Source organism: Camelus dromedarius, chromosome 29 (assembly GCF_036321535.1).
Source record: "Camelus dromedarius isolate mCamDro1 chromosome 29, mCamDro1.pat, whole genome shotgun sequence".
In the NCBI taxonomy this organism is placed as follows: Eukaryota; Metazoa; Chordata; class Mammalia; order Artiodactyla; family Camelidae; genus Camelus; species Camelus dromedarius.
Window position 1 is genome coordinate 17835426 of NC_087464.1, and position 20796 is coordinate 17856221.

The 20796-nt window shown below is 46.1% G+C and overlaps 1 protein-coding gene across 3 annotated transcripts in view; it reads right to left on the bottom strand.

Annotated features, from left to right (window-relative positions):
* Nucleotides 1–20796, bottom strand: part of HOMER2 (homer scaffold protein 2) — a 112956-nt gene that overhangs the window by 30002 nt on the left and 62158 nt on the right. For all 3 annotated transcript variants that reach the window (XM_031440653.2, XM_064480636.1, XM_064480637.1), the window contains one exon: nt 8233–8389. In XM_031440653.2, the coding sequence (XP_031296513.1) occupies nt 8233–8389 (157 nt within the window). The remainder of the gene's footprint in view (nt 1–8232; nt 8390–20796) is intronic.

Sequence of the window (20796 nt, forward strand, 5' to 3'; positions counted from 1 at the left end):
GTATGCAACCTCTCATAAGGTTGCCGTTTATATCAAGAAGCAAAATTGAACTTCAACATGCCAATGTAGCTTATTAGTTATAACTTCAAATAGGTAGCTAAGATTAGCTGCAGACACTCCCCAAGTCCTCCGATCACCCAGGGCTCACTCTAAGCAGTGATTCCAGACCTCTCACCTACCGTCCAGCTCTTTCCTCCCCTCCTGTATCCCGTGTGTGTTGATGGGGGCTGGGGGTGGAGGTAGAGAGGTGGGTCAGAACACCCAGCCTATAATTTAGTCCACCAAACCCACCCTACTTCATTTTCTCCAGTCTTACAAGAGAAGGGTCCATTCACCTGCCCAGAACTAAGCCTCCTTCAGTCCCCTAGGTCCCATCTCCTCCCCCCTACCCCCAGGATGTCCCTCCTACTCATACTAATGCACTAGGTGCTCATCACCCCATACCCAGAGTAGACAAAAGGTCTATTCACTCCTGGAACACGAACTCCCAGTCTTGAGGGACCTCTTCATCAAAACTTTGCAGTGGGAGCACCTTTGTCTCTTCATCCCCTGCTGACATGCCCGCTCTGCTGGGGGACTGCTTTGATCCTGGTTCAGCACCACACCTCTCACTCTGTCACTGGCATCAAGGTGTCTAGGCATTTACCAAACACAACCTACAGGATCCCACGAGCTGGAGGTCAGCCAGGAGGGAGAAAAAGGAAAGCCTGCTCCCTTCACTGTGCTGCTCCTGCAGTCCCTCGGGCTGGTTCTCTGCAGACCTTGCCACGTTCTGGCTGTCTCCTAATGACTCACCAAAGGCTCTGGGACTTCTGGAACTTCCAAGATCCAGAGGGGAGGAGAAAAAAGAAAGAGGAAGAAAAGCCATCATTTACTCCCCCAGTACCCTTTACACTGCCACGACTCACCAGAGGTAGCTGGTCTGAACAATCTCAAGGTCCTAACAGTCAACCCATCTCTACAATTTGTGAGGCAATTGACTGGCTATTCTCCCAGGAAAGTCAGTGCACTGACCTTCTCAAAAAGCAAGACTGACAGCTAGGGCAATCTAGCCATCAAAAAAATGGTCAATCCTAGAACTTTCTTCCTTCCTTTCCCACTAACAAGGGAACTCCATCCTGTGCTACACTCGGCTCAGCCCACCAAGACCAAGTCCTCTCCTGAGACGCTGGGCAGACTGAAGCTTCTAAGGATGCATTCCTTCTGTGTATGTTCCTCTTGGGTCCCCAGATCACTTCCGGTTAATTGCTCTTGCCCCTGGAATCCACCTCAATGTCTCTGTTTCTCTTTGAGGCTCTGACTCATTTCTGACTTTTGCCCTCCTCAGGCATGCATGAAGGAGTGAAAGAAAGTGGACACATATGAGAAGAACTTTTGTCTACTCTGGGTCTGCTACGGTGAGTGTCCAGTGCAGCTGTGAGAGCAGGAGGGACGTTCTGGCAGTAGGAGATGGGATCTGAGGGAGGCTTAGTTCTGGGCCGGCGAATGGACCCCTTTCTTGTGAGACTGGAGCGAACGAGGTAGGTTGAGTCTGATGGACATAAGTTACCAGCTCAATTTCACTAGTAATGTGGAAACTACATTACCATTAACCACTGTATACTCACCAAATGCAAAATACGTCTGATGATACCAAGGGTGGGAATGAGGGGTGATGGGAGCTCTCAGAGATGGGCAAAATCACTCTGAAAACCAACGTGGCTTTCTGCGATAAAGTTTAAAATGCACATCCCCTACCACCCAGCAACCCACTCCCAAGTATATACCTGAGAGGAACCTTTGCATACGTACACTGGGAGAAATGTACAGAAATGTTCATGGTAGCAGTGTTTACAAAAATAAATGTCCACCACCAGGCGAACGGATAAACTGTGGGATACTCATATAATGAAATACTATCCAGCTGTGAAAATTAGCCAAAGCTACAGGTATCAGCATGGATGATGACAAAAACATAATGTTAAGCAAACAAAAAAAGTCACAAAAGAAGACATCCAATATGGGCCTCCAATATAATTCTATTTATATAAAAATCAAAAATAGGGGGAAGGTATAGCTCAAGTGGTAGAGCGTGTGCTTAGCATGCACAAGGTCCTGGATTAAATCCCCAGCATCTCCATTAAAAAATTAAAAACTAATAATAAATAAATAAATAGACCTAATGACATCCCCAAAATTTTGAAAAATAAAAAATAGGTATAAGTAAATAATATACTTAGGGCAAAGGTCAACAAACTACAGCTCCCAGGCCAAATCCAGCCTGTTTCTATAAATAAAGTTTTATTGGTACACAGCCACACCCATCCACTTATAAACTGGCTTATAGCTGTTTCCTTACTACAGGAGAAAAGTTGAAAAGCCCTGAAAGAAACTATGATTCATTTAAAAAAAATTACTATCAGGCCATTTAGAGAAAGTCTGCCAACCTCTGGTTTAGGGATTATATACACAGGTGGCAAAAATATAAAGAAAAGTAAGGGAACGCATAATACAAATTTTAAGAGAGTGGTAACATTTTGTGGGGTGGTTGGCAGGTGCATACATTAGGCAGAGGCCAAGAAGGGACTTCTGAAGGACTAGTAGAGGACGGACTTCCTCAACCGGGTGTCAGGTACATGAGTGTTGGCTTTATTATCAGACATTAAATGGCACAGATACATAACTAAAAATAAAGCACACAAAACTAACAAAGCTGTCAGGGAGACTAATTTGCAAGGTGAGCAGAAGCTTGTGGAAAGAGAAGGTGGTGCCCTGTGCCTGAAGACACTGGAAAACTGTGTTGGGGGCAGAGGAAGTGGCCAGACCTGTGGGTTCTGGCCTCAGGGGAGATGGGGGCTCAGCAGACTCTGGGGTCACAGGATGGAGGATGTCACCCAGCAGGAGGGGAGGGGACAGAAGTTCAAGAGCAGAGCCTGGGTAGAAGGTGACTCTAGGCAGCACCAAGGAAGAGTCAGCAAAGAAGTGAAGGAGTGCAGGGGGTGGTCGGGACAGTCAGGAGGGAACAAGGAAGAATGAGGCCCTGGGTGTGGATGAAAAGGGCACATGTGGGTGTAACTGCAGCAGACTCAGCAGGACCAGAACTGGTGCCTCCCTGGGACTGGGGAAGGCCAGTTGCTGGGTTGGGGGGGTGCCCTTAGAAGTGAAGTCCAAAGTGGGGAGAGGCCAATTTAAAGCACAAGCTTTAATTCGGGCTCCCGTCCCTATGCCTCTTCCTCTTTTTTGTGAATTCTCTCTGAAACTTTCACTGAGAAAAAAAGAGACTCGAGAGAAAAAAGACCCAGTTCCTGCAGATCCCTGGAACCAAGTTTTCGGAAAATGCATAAAACACACATAATCGAGAGGTACTTGGAAGAAGCAGAAAGCTAAGCTCTCTAGTCTCTAGTCTAGTTCTGGTCTTCAGAGAAGGCTGCTTGTTGCAAAATGGGAGACAGGTCCCCTGGATTCCTCTCCAAGGCAAGTTTTCCCAAATCCAGGGAAGTTAACTTGGAAGTTTCCCACAAGAAGTTGGGAATGAGTTACAGCAATTAAAACACATGTTGCCTGCTTCCAGAGTAGGTAGTAATAGATGATGCTTTTATTCTGGTTTTAATACCACAGTCAGGGAAGAAAAGATACTGACATTCATTGAAATCCTACTACTGTGTGCAGAGAACCTTCCATACGCTCTCTCCCTTAACAGAAGGTGCTCTGTATTTATCCAAAAGAGGAAATGATAACGGTGGGTGGAGGAGGGGACCCTGACTGTGTTTTTGAGAGCAAGTTCACATTCTCAGAAGAAAATACCCAACAAGTCAGGGTTTCAGAGGCTTTTAGCCTCTGAACCGTGGCGATCAGGCAGTACATAGCAGGTACTAAATATTTGTGGAAACGATGACCTCCAAGATCTCTTCCAATACAGGTTTCTGTGAGCCTATAAATAACTGAGAACCAAGGGCAGGAGAGCCTTCCAGAGCACACGGGAGAAACACCTGCTCCAGGCATGTCTTGTCTACAGGCGCAGGCAATTTCTCCCAAGGATGGCAATGATTAACTCAGCCTGTAAAGACTGCCGACAGCACAATGAAATTGAGTGCTGCGATGGCTCAGTTAACAAATGCTCTGGAAACGGAGTTCCCTTCTAATGGAGTTGGCTGATCTACCCAAAAACCTCACCATCAATCATATGTCTGTTGGGGTGGCTGTCGGTGATGGGACGGCTCCCATCAGTGCTCCGGGAAGCTGGAAGGTGGGAGGCGCCCTCACGTGGCTCCCATCTGTCCACGCACGGGACTGAGCCTGGGTGACATTCTGAGGTTTTGGTCCTGGTTCCTTCTTGTCGGGGACACTACCCTGGCCCACTGTCCTTCGGTGGACATGGCACATCTACTGCAGCTTGACTCATCACCCACTCACTAACCCACCCATGTCTGTGGTGTTGCCCACTCTAGCTTGGTGCTGGGAATCCAAAGTCGAGCCAAGCCCGGTCCCCAGAGAGTACAGTTTCCTGGTGGCACAGAAGTGAGTGCACAGACCCCTGGGCAATGCTGGGGTGAGGCACCACAGGATTCCCACCCACTTATGTCTTTAGCGGCAGCTGGACCTGACAAGTGAAATACTTCCCCTGAGACAAAGGAAACACCTTAGTGTTTCAGGAAGAAAGAAGAAAAAGTCTGAGCAGAGACTTTTCCTATGATGAGCAGCACCAATGGCTTTTAGGGGAAAGAGGCCTTCCCTGCGTCCCTCCCAAGGAGCGCATGTCAGCCGCTTGGGCAGGGGAGAGGAGTTTGCTGTGCCTCCCTTCACGGGGAGCCCGCGCTCCGCGGGCTGCCCGCGATGGGCCCTTTGCTCACAACGACCTCCAAGTCTCTTCCACCCCAGCAACTTGTTACTGAAGCACATCACCTCCTTCATTAGGGAGGGTTGAAGCAGGCTTGCCCTCCCAGACTGCAACAGCCTCCTGCCTAGGGAGGGACGGCTGGCCCAGAAGCACCAAGCAGAAGCTCAAGGTCATGGACTCAATGTGGCCAGGCCAAGAGAGAGAAAGGCAGGACCCGGGGCCCTGGGCCTGCCCAAGTTCAGAGGGGCAGCCTATTGGCCAAGACAGCCCCAAAGGCTAAAGGCATCAGATCATCTGTCATCTTAGTTCAGATAACATTTGGGATCAAAGGCCTAAAACAAAGTAGGGCTGTCCCAGTGTACTGGGACACAATGATGGGGATGCCAGGGGTAGGGTGGAGTGGGGGCATGAGGCCAGAGCCCTGTGACAGGAAGGGACTGGCATCAGCTCAGCACAGTGCACCCGATTCCAGTCCCTAGAGAGGAGGGAGATCTATCTGGATTATTCAGGCAGGGCAGGAGCTGGGGATGGGAAAATTAGGAGCTCAGTCACAGGTCGGGAGGAAGAAACTGCAGAGGACCAGGCAGCGGCAATAGCTGCCACAATGCTGGGGCATCACCATCCTGGGGTCCTTCTCCCTGACCCACCTGACCTGTGGAGCAGCGGGAGGCGCAGGGTCTGACCTGGACCTGGGTTATTGGTTTTGCACGCTGTTGCTCATCAGCTGGAGGAAAGGTCAGCAGGGCTGAGGGGGAACGGGGACCATGGCGTTCTGTGCTCTCGTTCTCAGGGCAGGAGACGTGCCCTCCACCCTGGGCCCCAAGTGCCAGTCACAGAAACTAAACAACAAAGGCTTGTCCCTACCTTCCCACTCCCCTGGGCCCTCTGTTCCCTCACAAGACACTCGCTTTTGCAGAACAAAGCCCTGTCACAGTTGCGGTGCCCCAGGGGCAAGGCAGGAACTCTGGGTGAGCTCTCGGAACCCCAGGCGACCCCAGGTGGCCCGGTACCACAGGAAGGGTGGCCTGAGACCCTTGGGCTCTGTCTCTGGACCCCAGTGGTGCCCCACAGGCTGGGCTCCCAATTCCCACTTTTTAAGTGACTCCATAACTTGGCGGATCCCTCTCACTGAGCCGGAACGAGCCCTGTCCTGCAGCTAGGGGCTGGCCCGCCTGCCCACACCATCTGATTTGTTAGAGCCAGCTCATTTGGCTCAGACCCCACACTGCCTCAGCCTTCAGGAACTGCAGAGCCGTCCGATGCAGTGGCTGACACACTGACAAATCACTAAAAGCCCAGCTAATAGGACTAAAGCACTTTTTCTAAGAAAATCACTTTATCTGTATTTAAGCCACCTAGATCCTTGGATAACTCAACCGACAGAAGCGCAAACCCATCTCAAGGATGGCAGGTGAACTGACAGACTCTGTAGATAAAAGAAAGCACGTCAGCTGGGTTTACCACCCCTAGGAGAACACGCTGATCAGAGCTGAGGAGATTCCAGCCCAAAAGCACGGAGGAGGAAACTGGGGACACAACACATCTCCCAGAAGGAGAAGACACAACAAAGGCCCCTTTTAGATATTCAGTCCTCAAACACAAGGTGCCTCACCAGATCCCTGCCCTCCCTCGTCTTCCTGCTCGTGGGGGAAGCCTGCTCCAGCCCGGAGGGTCAGGAGCTGGGGTCCGAGGAGCTGGGTGCAGGCACCAGCCCGGCAAGCCCCACCGGCAGCGTGAACTCGGCAGGTCATGGCCTCTCCTTGACCCCAGCCCACAAAATGAGGACTTCTGGGCTCCCCTCCTGAGTAGCAGGAAGGGTTGTGGCAACTGGAAGGAAGAGAAAGAGGATCATGGGGCCAAGCTCCTTTATCTGCAGCCCCCACGGTGCTGGGAGTACAGAGGAGGCCCTTACTAAAAGGAGAATTTTGCCTTAAAACAGGAGCCTCATCAGGAGATCAGGAGGCACTACAGCTCTCACGCCTTCCCTGGGGGATCTTCAGTGGAAGCTTCTGTTGCCTTCTGCTGTGTGGTGGGCGGGGTCATGAAGGGAGCAGCCTACAGCCAGACCCCGCTGTGCTCCCCAGCCCCCACCCACGTCCCCAGCCCCCACAGCCTACGAACGCTGGCCAAGAGGCAGAGGTCAGGACGGACTGCAGGGCGGGAGAGGAGGCGGCCAGTCAGAGGCTACTGCAACCATCCAAGCAAGACTGTACCAGGACAAGAGTTATGGCTTTGAAACAAGGTATGAGATATAAACATGAGACACTTCAAAGGCAGATTCATTTGACCAACTAAAAAGGGAATAATTCTGTGCTTTTGTTTTCTTTCTTTCTTTCTCTCTCTCTATTTTTTTAGCAACAAATGACTGGGAAATGAAAATGGAGAGGTGATTTAGAGGGCTATTAGGGGAATTCTGCTTCAGATACACTGAATTTCAGGTGACAGAGGATAATCCATGTCCATCAGGATAAACCCAGATTAAAGACAGAAAAGAAATTACAAAGCATCAAGTCTACTTCGTTTCCTTTTGTGAACTGGGTGATATGTCTATTGAGATCCCTTTTTTATTCCACACCCATAACAATGTGGCAAAAGTATAGAGGAAGACAGCAGAATGATAAAAGCACCAGGTGAAAAATTATTTTAAGAAACTCCCATGCCTCATAGCACCAAAACCAGATGTGCTACAATACCTAGTGCTGGCAAGGGGGCAGTAAACTGGCATTCTCATCCATGCTGGAAGAAAGAACTCTTTGGAAAGCCATTTGGCAACATACATCAAGAGCCATAAAGCGTTAACATTCTGACCTATAACATTACTTCCAGGAATCTATCCTAAGGAAACAGCCAAAAGAAAGCAATAGATATGATGAATGAGTGAGGGTTTTTGTTTCGTGAAGATGCTCATTATCTATAATAGTAAAAAACTGGAAGCCGTATCAGTGTCTAACCATAAGGGAGGAGACTGAGAACATTATAGGCCCTTAGAGGAATTATTAAAATAGCATTACAATGCTAGTTATGAAGACAATGTGGTAACAGGGAAATCTTTTTTTTTTTTTCAATTGCCATAATTTTAAATGAAAAAAGTAAAAAAAGTGGAATCTGTGATTATAAAGACATGATGACAATAACATCTCTGTTAAAAGGTGGTAGGATTTGGGGTGCAGCCTTTTCCCTTCACTTTCCACTTTTTGTTTTATCGGGTTTTTTTGTTTGTTTTTGGGGGAGGTAATAAGGTATTTATTTATTTTGATGGAGGTACGGGGGACTGAACCCAGGACTTTGTGCAAGCTAGGCTCTTGCTCTATCACTGAGCTATACCCTCCCTGTCCCTCCACTTTTCACATGTATCATGTTGCTTTTGATGAAAAATAAGTGACTGGGAATGTTAAAGTTGGGCGGCGGGATGGTACCTTGGCTCCATCCACACTGATGATCCGATAGCTGTTCCTCGTGACATCGTAGAAGTAGGAAACCGTGACCGCCTGCTTGCTCGCAGGCACCCAGTTCTTCTTGGTGTTCGGGTCGATCTGGAAGACGTGCGCGCGGGTGGTGAAGATGGGCTGTTCTCTGCAAGTGGAGAGATGGGCACGTGAGTTGATGGAACATGACGTTATGTATAATTTATGATTTCTAAGCCACCTAAGATCTTAATCGTTTATGGGGAAACATACATATGCATGAGAAAAATTAGAACAAGAAACAAGAAGTGAGGAGAAAAAAGAGACACCAGTGGAGTCGGAGTCGTTACTGAAACCCAACAACCTGAGGCTGTGGGGCAACTGACCTAAGGAACAATTGGCTTAAAAGGCAGCTCCTCGTGCAGTGTTTCTGCATCAGGTCAAGTGTCCTGTTCTTTTTCTGACATCCCGTTGGCATTTTTAGGATTTTGCAACAAATTTATTTGGGGGAATTCTGTAATAATTTTAGGATTCTGCAAACCATTGTGACTTCACATTATATTTCTATTAAATACTTCTCAAATTTGCAGCATTTTATGAATAATACATTCATTAATTGACCAAACCTTAAAGTTTTATGTTTCCAACTTTATAAACCTTTGGGTTTTATGTAAAATTTATCAGATCTATCTCTTTTGCTATTCGTGCCTCTGGATTGTTGTGGCTTTTTCACTCTACATGTCTGTAAATTCCTAATGTGATCATTAACCAAATTAACATAGTATCAACGTTTCTTTCTGTTGAGTGGGGAATTAATTAGATCTTGACAATAAGCATTAAGAAATAAGGCAGATGGATAAAAGTGGTAATTGATTTCACTGCATTTCATATTTCAGGGTATCTATTTCACAAAGTAATACAAAATGAATCACAGGCTCATTACAAAATATAATTATTTTTGAAGAAAGTCTTCAGGCAAACTGGCTTGAAAATCCTTTTAAGTGTTCTGAATAAGACAAAATAAGGGGGAAAAAGCCACCAGTATGTAAAAATAATCCTATCATTCATAAAATGCTATAGATTGGATAAGCACTTATTAGAGATAAAAATTAAATCAAAATTAGAAAAATTATTTTTTTAATCCTCACAATGTCAAAGAGATGACATAAAAGAATAGGACACCCAAGTGGATACAAAGAAATAAAATCAAAAGGGAAAAGTGAATTTTAAATATTCTGGTCTCTGGATGGAGTGGTTTCAGGCAAGCTGCCTCTGAACCCATCCTGACTATAGAAGGCTCATTATTGGAAAGAAAGCTGTTTTCCTAGCAGAGAACTTTTTCCTAGAAAAGCAATTTACTATGCATTTGAGCCTCACGCAAGGGATACTGAATAACACCATGAACACCAGCATGAACCGTCCATTGTGGTTGTAGAGAAATGCAAAAACTTTTTCACGACTATTCCCCTGAATGAATAAAAGCCAAGGGCATGCTCTTCATGCTACCTAAGTGCAGCTGTCTCTAGAGTCCAGCCTTCCAGAAGAATGGACAGAGCCCAGCATTCCCAGCCCCCCTGAGTCTTCCCTTCTAGGTGGTCCCAGGAGCAGGGAAAGTGTCTCTGGGATGTGGGTCACTAGGACGTCTGTCTTCCCTCACCAGTGAGGGAAGTTCACCCACCCACTCAGTCCTAAACTGACACCCAGCTGCAGGGTGACAGCTGCAGAAACAAAAGGAATATTCTCACTGTAATTTCCCCGCATCTGTGGTCCAGAAGGACCAGCCAGTGGGGGAGCGTGCGCGCGCCCGCCTCGTCAAGTCCACACGGGGAAGCCTGACATCTGCACCCCCAGCTGTGCTACTGCAGCCCAGGCTTCCCGTTTTGCTAACCATCCAAGTACAGCATCATAAAGGAAAACACCTGCTCACACGGAGTTCTGCATTTGGAAGAGGAGGGAGCGACTGAAAGGGCAGTAATACAGAAAAGGTTTTCTAAAAAGTCAAGTTATGCAGTGTATATAAATATCAAATCCTGCACACCTGAAACTAATATAATGTTATATGCCAATTATAGCTCAATTTAAAAAAACCTGATTTATGCTAAAATCTCTGTCTCCCCAGACAGAGCACTAACAAGCGGGGCTGGGGCCCACGATCAGGCAGGAGAGGAGCCTCCCAGGGGAAGGGGCCAGGCTTTCGGTCTTCCCTTGTGTCCTCCACACTGAGGAAGGGGGACTGGGTCTGGGTTTTGCACCCTTAGACCAGTGTTCCCTAAACCTCTGATAGGAATGAGCTGGAGCACTTAGGAAAAATACAAGTTCCTTGGCTCCAGCCGGGTTACCACTGCAGGAACCTGGCTGTCCAGGGAAGGGGTCTGAGTAGCTCTGTTTTTAACAAGAGCTACAGGTGATTTTTATCCTCAAAGAAGCTGGAGAGAGATTCCCATTAGACATTACCAGATGATCTAGAAAAACATAGAAGTGACCCCCTACAGCCAGCATTGCTCCTCCGGGATGACACAGAAATGACTCCAGGACATCCCACAGCTTGAAGGGGACAACAGAGGGACCAAGGATCGGATCTCTGGGTGCAAAGGATGGGGGAAGGGGTCTGGGGAGGCAGAGGTGCTCTGGTCAGGACACAGGGCAGCCTATGGTGGCCAAGCAGTGACCTTCAGAAAGCAATGTGTGTCCCTGAGACCTACAGGAGTGAGAATGTGAGGAAAGCAAAGTGGAGAGAGACAGAGGTGAGGACTGGGAGACAAGAGAAGGTGGTAGAGCTTTCCAACCAGGGACAAGGAAAAGCCACCATGAGTCATCTGCTTGGCATGTCTCGGGTCCAGGCGAGTACGCAGACAAGAAGGGTCCCATCTCCAAATCTGTCTGCTTAACTCTGGGGATGGACCAATGTCACTGCAGGTTGCCCTTGGGACCCCAACCAGAAATGCAAGGATGTTGGGACAGCGCCGTGGGCTCAGCTGGCCACACCCTCAGTGGCTGCAGCCCTGGTCACCGTGGTCAGGCCTCTGCAGGGGAAGTGGCTGCTCCTTGTGGAGAGAGGCACTGAGACCCGGGAAGGGAGCTGCGTGCCCTGCCAACCCCATTCTGAGGTCGGCACCATGGGAGGAGGTCTAACTCCTGCATTCCTCAGGCCTGGGGCTCTGGGCTAGACAGGGCCAGCCTGCCAGCAGCTGTGTGCCCAGGAAACTACCCACAGTACTGGGATTTCCACACAAATAACCAAGTCTGAGGCCACCAGGGAGTTCTATTTTATTCTTCTAACATTAAAAAATCTAATGGTATTTAAAGAAAAGGCAAAAAAGAAAGACAGGATGGAAAGAAAAGCCAGTTAATATTGAGCTAATATTTAGTTACTAGCCAGCTAATATTTACTGATTATTTGCCACCTACCAGGTTTTACATGTGAGCTCTCATTTAGGATCACAATGATTCTATGGGGAGGGTGCCCACAGTGGGAAATGGACCTCAGAGAGGCCAAGGACCTACCTTGGGTTACACAGTGAGTGAGGGGCAGATCTGAGACTTGAAGTTAGTTTTAAGTGACACAGATAACCTCCCTCTTAACCATTACACTCTCTTTCTAAAAGTAACAGTTTCTGATGGGACTCCCAGTGATCTCCACCATGGTCTTCACGCCCCTGTGTGATCCCCTCCCTGTAAGCATGGGTGGGACCTGCGACTTGCTTTTAACCAACAGAATATGGTGAAGGTGACAAGATGTCACATGTGCAAACAGATTACAGGGAACTGTGACTTCTTTCTTGCTCGCAGACTCTCTCTTGCTGGCTTTGATGAAGCAGGTTGCCGTCTCAGGGAGGACCACCCTGCAGGAATTGAGGGTGGCCTCCAGCAAGAGAGGAATGGAAGCCCTTAGCACAACACGCCTGAAGAACTGAAATTCTGCCAACGACCACTGAGAATCTTATCTTTCCGCACTCAAGCCTTCAGATACGACCCCAGTCTTGGCTGGCACCTTGACGACACCTTCTCAGAGACCTTGAAGCAGAGGCCACAGCTAAGCCATTCCCAGGCTCTTGACCTACAGAAATGTGTTTTGTTTTAAGCCACTATGTTGGTGGCACTTTATTACCCAGTGATAGGTAACTAACATATTGACCTTCACAGAAAATTTACTGCACACCTAGTAGATTGTATATGTTCTCATTTACCCTCTGGACAGGGCTGTGAGTGGGTATCATTATCTACATAGAAAACTGGGGGTCACAGGCCGATTTCAGGCAACTTGGAAAACAAATCTTTCCATTTTTATGGCCAAAATCAGAGTACAAACCTCACCACGAAATTCAGAAAAGCAGACCCCAACTCTGAAAGCACTGCCCTACCTGAGAAAGTAAAAGAGCTGGAACTAGGACACAGAAGTCAGTTCCTGTATGTGTGCAAATCAGTATAAATAGAAAAATTCAAGAGAGGCAGAACTTTCCAAGCCAGGAGGCCATCTCTCCTTCCCAGCAGGGAAAAGCTGAAGAGACTGTATATCAGAGAACAGAAACTACCTTCATACCCAATTTTATTCTCTTTTCTCTAGTGTTTGATGCTTAGGGAGTATATTTCAAATATACTCCCATTCCTTCTTCAGTGCTTTAAATAGAAAGCAGATGTTTCCAGACGGCAAAACGTTTCTTTAGGCAGACAATATAACCCACTGTTCCCTTGCATAGTCTTTTTAGAGCTGAATAAACACCAATTGCTGCTCATTGAACACATTTTGGAACCTGACAGTAATTGTCCCCAAGAATAATTAGACACTCTGTGGAACACATGTATGTTTGGAATATGAAAACCACTCGGCAGAGACCACTCCTGCTTTGAACGATTTCTGGCTTTGTGTGAAATGATTCTGCAAAGAACTGGCATGATTACTTTTTTCAGGAAAAATTTAAAAAAGAAAAATATTTTATCATAATCCTTCACTTGCAATGCTCATCAGGCTTTTCCTGATATGCACATGTAAAAACCTCACGATTCTTATTATTCCTACTTCTATTTGATTTGAATTAAAACAAACCATTCAAACATTATTTTACAGTCATTTAAAGTGTTTCAAAGTCTCATAGGATGCCCTAATTAGTTTATCTGCGTTGAGTCTTGAATCCTTCCAAACATCATTCCTACAGCACCAAGAGAAAGGCCTGCCCCCAACCTCGAGGGGCGCGGCATTGCCCCCCTCAAGTTTCAGAGGCCTTCCCTGGCTCTATGCCCCACAGAACCAGCTCCAGGTGCATCAGAATAAGCCACAGGCCCCTGACCACCTGGCCCTGCCCCTTGCCAGACAGGCTCTGCTGCTTTTCTGTTAGCACTTCCAAAGCACCTGCGTTTTCACATGACCAGGCACATGCCCTTCGCTGGGCCTAAAATGTCCCTCCCCCGTGGCCAGCCAGAAGGGCTCCTGTTAAGTCCTCTGAGTCCTACCATAGCATCTTGAGACCTCTAATTTGTGCTCTCAGGATACAGGCCCTGGACTGAGCGCCTGTCATGAGGGACCAGAGCACAGGCTCACCAGGCTCTTAGGCTTTGTTCTAGAAGGTCAACAGGCCCCTAGCTGGCAGGGTCAATCGTCAGAGCCTAGGACAAAGATCTGGGGGAAAAAGGAGAAAACGGACAAAAGGTTCTAGCATATTCTTCCATGCAAAGAACTTAACTAATTAGTATACTGTGGTTCTACCTTCGTACAAAATCCCCATAATAAAGTTATCATTATTTGCAGATCTAGAACACCCAAGAAAATTAACTGAAAAAGTGAACATGAATAATAAAATTCAGTAAGGTGGCTGGGTGTAAAATTACTAATAAAAATGAAATCAATAGCCTTTCTATATACACAAATAACCAGATAGCCAATATAATGTATTTCTTTAAATTTCCATTTATAGTCGCAGCCAAAAAGATAATTTCTAGGAATTTGTTTAAGAAGTAAGCAAGATCTGTACTAAAGAAAGAAAGAAAGAAAGAAAAAGAAAGAAAGATAACATGTCGGGCATGCAAAAGAAAACTTTAATAAATAAGACATCCTGTTCTTAAATGGGAAAAGTCAATACGAAGACGTCAATTTCCCCTAAATTAAAACACACATTTAACAAAATACAAATGCCAACAGAATTATTTTTAGAACTAGAAAGGTTATTCATGTGGAAAACTTAACATGAGAGGATAGCCAAGAAAGTTCTGAAAATGAAGGGCAACGAGGAGGTTTAGCCACATCAGACTTTGAAATATATTTACTATAAAGTTACAGCAAATGAAATGAGGCAGTATTAGCAAGTATATAGATAGACTAACGGAATAGAACAGAATCCAGAAACAGAAGCCCAAGGAATTACATATACGATGTAGGCAGTACTACCTATCAGTGGGGACCCGCAATCATTCCATAAGCCCTGTTAGAACAATGGTCTAGCAACTCCCTGGGGAAAACCTGCAGCTGCTGGACCTTAGCCACAAGTCTGTCTCCTTGCCTAGTCTGGGCCCCTTCAAGTGGGTCACAGCAGATCCATTTAAGTTATTTAAGTTATTTCTACCTGCCCCCAAACTGCCCAGATTAACAAATCTGATAAATGAGAGATCTCACGTCAGTCACATCTGTCACAGATCTTCCTGCTCCACTGAGTGGGGATTCCCTTTTTGGGTCACATTTACATCAGGGAATAGAATGAGGCGAGGACCCCTGATGAACGCCGACAGGCTTTCCTGATGACACTACCTTATATCGTACAGGGCTTGACAGTTTTTCAGGAGCTCTCAGCCCACATTCTTCTGGGGGTCTCCAGTGATGTGAGTTTGACTAGGCTCCAGGACTGGTTCACAGGCTGAGGGCTGCCCCAGGGGGCCCATCAGGTCCACTGCTGTGTGCTTTGGTAGAGGGTCTGTCCTCTCCAAAAGGGGTAGTGGGTCCAGAGCAGTGAGTGTGGATCCCGACAGTTGGGAGGGGGAGAGGGGCAGAATTTCAGAAAAGCAAATCTGCAATGGAAGACAAATATTTGCATGGGGTGGGTAGGGGGCTTCTCTGAGGATGCAGGCTAGGTAAACAGATTATGGGAGGACGAGACCAAGGACAGGATAAAGGGAGAATTTAAAACACAATTTAAAGCCAGCAATATTGCAATGCCGTCTCGTGTTCAAATGGCACCCTTCTACTCCTATACAGAAACCCCCTCCCTCCCTCACCCATCTCCTTCTACCCCAGCCCAGAGCCCAGAAAATCTGCGGGATTTAGCAGGTGAGGTGGAAATGACCCTCCAGGCGTGAGCAGTCTGCTCAGAGACCAGCAGGTGCTACTTGTGGTTATAGGAATGTGGAGGTGGGTGGTGGTGGCAAGAGATGAGAACTGAGGGTGGGCTAAAGCCAGACAGCCATGGTCTGAGAAATCGGTCTTGATCTTGGGGACCACCGCCTCCAACTGTGCTCCATGGAAAATTTATGTCAAAGCTATTTTCTCTCCCAAATACATTCCAAGAAATGTATATGTAGGGAAAATGTTAAATGCACTTGGACAGTTGTTCTCATAATCATGTGTTATCACTGTTAAGCAATTGTGTTCACTGCCCAAGACTGCTGGGAAATCACGTGTGATGCACCCACATCTATCATTTGAGCAACACATGGGCATGTGATCTGCACTTACAAACTTGCCACCACCTTGACAGGCACCTTCCATGCGTGATGTTTCACTGATGGAAGGGTTTCAACATATACTTGTGATTTTATTCCACATGTGGCATATTGAACATTTATACTAAAAAAACTCATTCCACTTGGATCTATGGTGGAAAACAGGAGTTTTAAACAACAACAAAAAAAGCAGAGTTTTATGATTCATGTGCTGTGAACACCAAAAGCCAAGAATCAGAAAACATCCAAGTGATGATTTCTAAAAAACTAGGTGGCAAGCTGCCAAGTCATAAGGATTAATGATTCCTGGGACAGTTAATTCAAGAGAGGGCAAAATATTGCCGAAGGAACAGTTTGTGCTCTTCCTTTTGCTGTAACACGTCTGTGCACAGAGATTTTCCTATTACACTGCAATGAAAACAAAACACAGAAGGCTTTACGCCGTACCTGAAGATACAACTTGGCAACATCATTCCTAATATTAAGCAGATGAGATTTTCTTATAGAAAATGGAAAAATAATGTCCTCAGTTTTAAATGTTGAGGGCTTTTGCATTCATCTATAGTCAAAATAAAATGGGGAGAATGGGGAGCGACTGCTAACGGGCTCTGGGTTTCTTTGAGGGGAAAAATATTCTAAAATTAGACTGTGTTGAGGGTTGCACAAGCTCTGAATACAGTTTCAAAAAATTGATGGATTGCATATTTTATATAAGTAACCTGTAAGGTGCATGAATTATATCTCAGTAAAGCTGTTTTGTTTTTTTTAAACATCAAACGTGGAAGAGGCTAAGAGAGAAAAAAGACCTGTTTTCTGGCTTGAGCAGCTGAGAGGAAATGTGAGTCATAACGATGGCCTATGGACCATCTAGAAGGGACGTTAGAAGGTCAATGGGATCCCTTTTTGGGGTGACTCTGCAGAGTTAGAAGATCAGACTGGGGAACCCACTGCAGCAGCTGAGTAGAAATCACAGGTGGATGAAATCTCTCAGGGAGAGACCACCGGGAGAGAGGAGGAGAGAGACAACCTAACGGGGTGGGGGTGGGCACCTAGGACAGGGGCAGGAGGAGGAGCCATCCTCAGAGATGAAGACCAGGGGCCAACATCATTAAAAAGTCCACAAATGATAAATGCTGGAGAGGGTGTGGAGTAAAGGGACCCCTCCTACACTACTGGTGGGAATGTAGTTTAGTGCAGCCACTATGGAAAACAGTATGGAGATGACTTAAAAAACTAAAAATGACTTACTCTTGATCCAGCAATCCCACTCCTGGGCATGTATCTGGAGGAAATTTTAATTTGAAAAGATACATGCACCCCAGTGTTCACAGCAGCACTATTTACAATAGCCAAGACATGGAAGCAACCTCCATTGACAGATGACTAGATAAAGTTGTGATACATATACACAACAGACTACTACTCAGCCATGAAAAAGAATGAAATAATACCATTTGCAGCAACATGGACGGACCTGGGGGGGTCATCATACTAAGTGAAGCAAGCCAGAAAGAGAAAGAAAAATACCATATGATATCAATTATATGTGGAATCTTAAGAAAAAGATACAAATGAACTTATTTACAAAACAGAAACAGACTCACAGACATAGAAAACAAACTTATGGTTACCAGGGGGAAGGGGGTGGGAAGGGATAAATTAGGAGTTTGAGATTTATAGACACTAACTACTATATATAAAATATATGAATAACAAGTTTATACTGTATAGCACAGGGAACTATATTCAATATCTTATAGTAACCTATAATGAGAAAGAACATGAAAATGAATATATGTATGTATATGCACGACTGAAACATTATGCTGCACACCAGAAATGGACATATTACAAACTGACTATACTTCAATTAAAAAAAAAAAAAAAAGAAGTCAGGGGCCAGGAACGCAACCAGAGAGCAAGGAAAGAGTGCTCCAACTCAAGAGTCCTCTGGATCCTTCAAGCCGACAGACCTTTCCAAAAAACCATCTGACTTCATATCATGTTACCAGCCACCCTGCTGCCCCACCTGTACCAGGAAAGGGAAGCAAAGAAATACATACCAAAATGATTTAACAGTTCGTCATTTTGTCCCAGGAATATAACAGGGTTTGATTTTAACTTTGTCAGGGCTCCTTCTACCTGTTAGAGACAGAGTTGAAGAAGAGGAGGGATGCTCCACAAAACCATGCTCGTCTCTTCTTCAGGAGTAAGAGGGGAACTGGGTCAGGCTGCAGAACAGCACACACTCCCTAGGGGCTCCTGATCGTCTCTGTGACCTTGGCCAAGTCACTTCCCTCAAGGGGCTGTTAAGATTCCCACTTCAAGGGACTGTTAAGATTAAATGTGACCGCGTGTGCGAACTGCTTTTTTGTTGTGAGTAGCAACCTGTGGAAGGAATATTATAACACGTTAATTGCAGGTGGGGGTAATTCTGGGAGGACAATCCCTTTTCCAGCTTGGCTCAACGTGCCCAAAGAGACCTAGCTCTCTCTCCCTGTTACTGGGAGAAAATTAAACAAAAAAAAAATCTTCAAAAAGAATAACTGTGTACTCTCATAATTTAAAAAACTCTTTCAAGTTTAAAACATTCAGAAGCCTGGGACTTGTTCTCTCCTCTACTGGCACATCAGCACTAGTCATGGCAAACTGGTCTCGTGGTCCATTTTCCTCTTTTGAGTCCCTGGGTAGCAGCAAGGGGGAACCTAGTACCATTTCTAGAAGCCAACCCTGGTGAAGTATCTGGATTACCACTTCAAATTTGGGTTTAGGGGGAAAGAGCTCTTTTTGTTTTCCTAGAAACCATTTGTTTAAAATTAGAATTGCATGGTGCGAAGGGGCTGGTAACTTGCCAAGTCAATTGCAAAAGGTGTAAAACACAAAACCAGAGGTGTAGACATACCTCAAAAGAGCATTTGTGATGTTTTCATTTACACTATTCAGTTGATCTCTCAGGCTAATAGATGTTTTATGTGTGTCTTACAACAAAACTTTCTTTACAAAAATGGGTGGTAAGTATAGAGTTGCCAGATTTGGCATACGTGCTCATGCACACACAGAAATACAGAACTTCTGGCTAAATTTAAATTTCACACGAACAATGGACAACTTTAAAATTATTTTTATTGCACTATAATTCAGATATCTTAAAACTCACCCCTTTAATGTGTACAGTTCAGTGGTTTTCAGTTTATTCACAGACTTGTACATCCATCACCATCAATTTCAGAGCATTTTCATCACCCCTAAAACCTCATACTCATTAGCAGTCACTCCCATTCTCTGCCACCTCCAGCCCCAGGAAACTCCTGATCTACTTTTGGTCTCTATGGATTTGCCTGTTTGGGACATTTCATATAAATGGAATCATACAACATGTGGCTTTCATGTCTGGCTTTTTTTCACTGAGCACAATGTTTTCCACGTTTATCTATGATGCTGCACATATCAGAGCTTCACTCCTTCTTGTGACTGAATATTAGTCCATTCTGTCTCTCCATTCATCAGTTGATGGACATTTGCACTGGAATCCTTTTGGCTGGAAGAGCCACCTTTTGGCGATTAGAAATAATGCTGCCACGAGTATCTGTATCCTGGATTTACGTGAACATATGTTTTCTTGGCTCTTGGGTGTACACCTAGGAGTGGAATTGTCATATGGTCAGATGGTAACTCTACGTTTACCTTTTCGAGGAACTGCCAGGCTTATTTCCAAAGAGGCTGCACCATTCTGTGTTTCCACCAGCAGTGTAGGAGAGTTCCAACTTGTCTGCATCCTTGCCAAAACTTGATATTGTCTGTCTTTTTCATTATAGCCCTCCTAGTGGGTGTGAAGTGGAGGCTAACAGACACAGCACGTCTCTAGAGGAACCATCGTGTACCTAACTGAAGGTGACCTACATACACCCTAGGCAGACAAGATGTGTACCCACTCCGTGCCTCCACTGCCTTTCTTGGGTTGCTGCTGTCCCAGGGACAAACCCACTCACACTAGGCTGCCCATTTCAGGGTCTCTTATTAACAGGAAATTTTTTAATGCTTTTAGAAATAATTGAAAACACAGAAAATGGGGGTTTAGAGAGAGACCAGAAAGGAGTTCGGTAAATACTGAAGCAGATAGTTTTTATGTAAGGCAACCTTGGGAGATACAAGCAAACCTGTAGACAGTGGGTGGGGCCATATTTCAAAGACTAGGAGGATGTCCTCCTGGGCTATACCATCCTCCACTTGTCTGGAGTGGCCTGGACAGAGCTGACGCTCAGCCTCCCCGTGACCTGGAGAGAGGTGGTCATAGACGTCCCGCCCCCAGTGCCTCAGGAGCCCGTCCACTGTTCTCACTTTGCCTCCAAGTTACTCTGGCCATCCCTCAGAGGCTTAAGCTACAAGAAGAGAGCTCCAAATCCTTCTAGAACTTCTCCTGTGCAGCTGGAAGCCCCTTGGCTGCTCTTGGCCACTGGTGCCTGCTGGTAGGGCCTGAGAGCCTGACCTAGTACCCACAGCCCAGAGCACACCACCTTCCTGCCCGCTTGGCTCGGCCACCGTCCTTGCTTCTGACGTGTCACCCCACCGCCACAGCAGCACTCCCTCAGGCCACCTTCCTTACTGCCACAGAAGCCACTGTCAGAAGAGTAAAGGACAACAGACAGACAGTGGATTACATGGTGGAGCTTTGTGTGCCTTAGGAAGCTGTTCTGCCTGAACCCTTTTCCCTGGACTCCGAGGTTCAGTCTCCCCACAGGGCAGAGTCCCTCAGCCTGGCTCCCTGGGGCATCTCAGGTGCCATCTCTTCTGGTCATCTGTTCAGAAAGTGTGCTGGGATTGTGGGAAACAGCTTGGCAATTCCTCAAAAAGTTAAACACAGAACTACCATGTGATCCAACGATTCCACTTCTAGGTATATGCCCAAAAGAAGAACTGAAATCCGGGGCACAA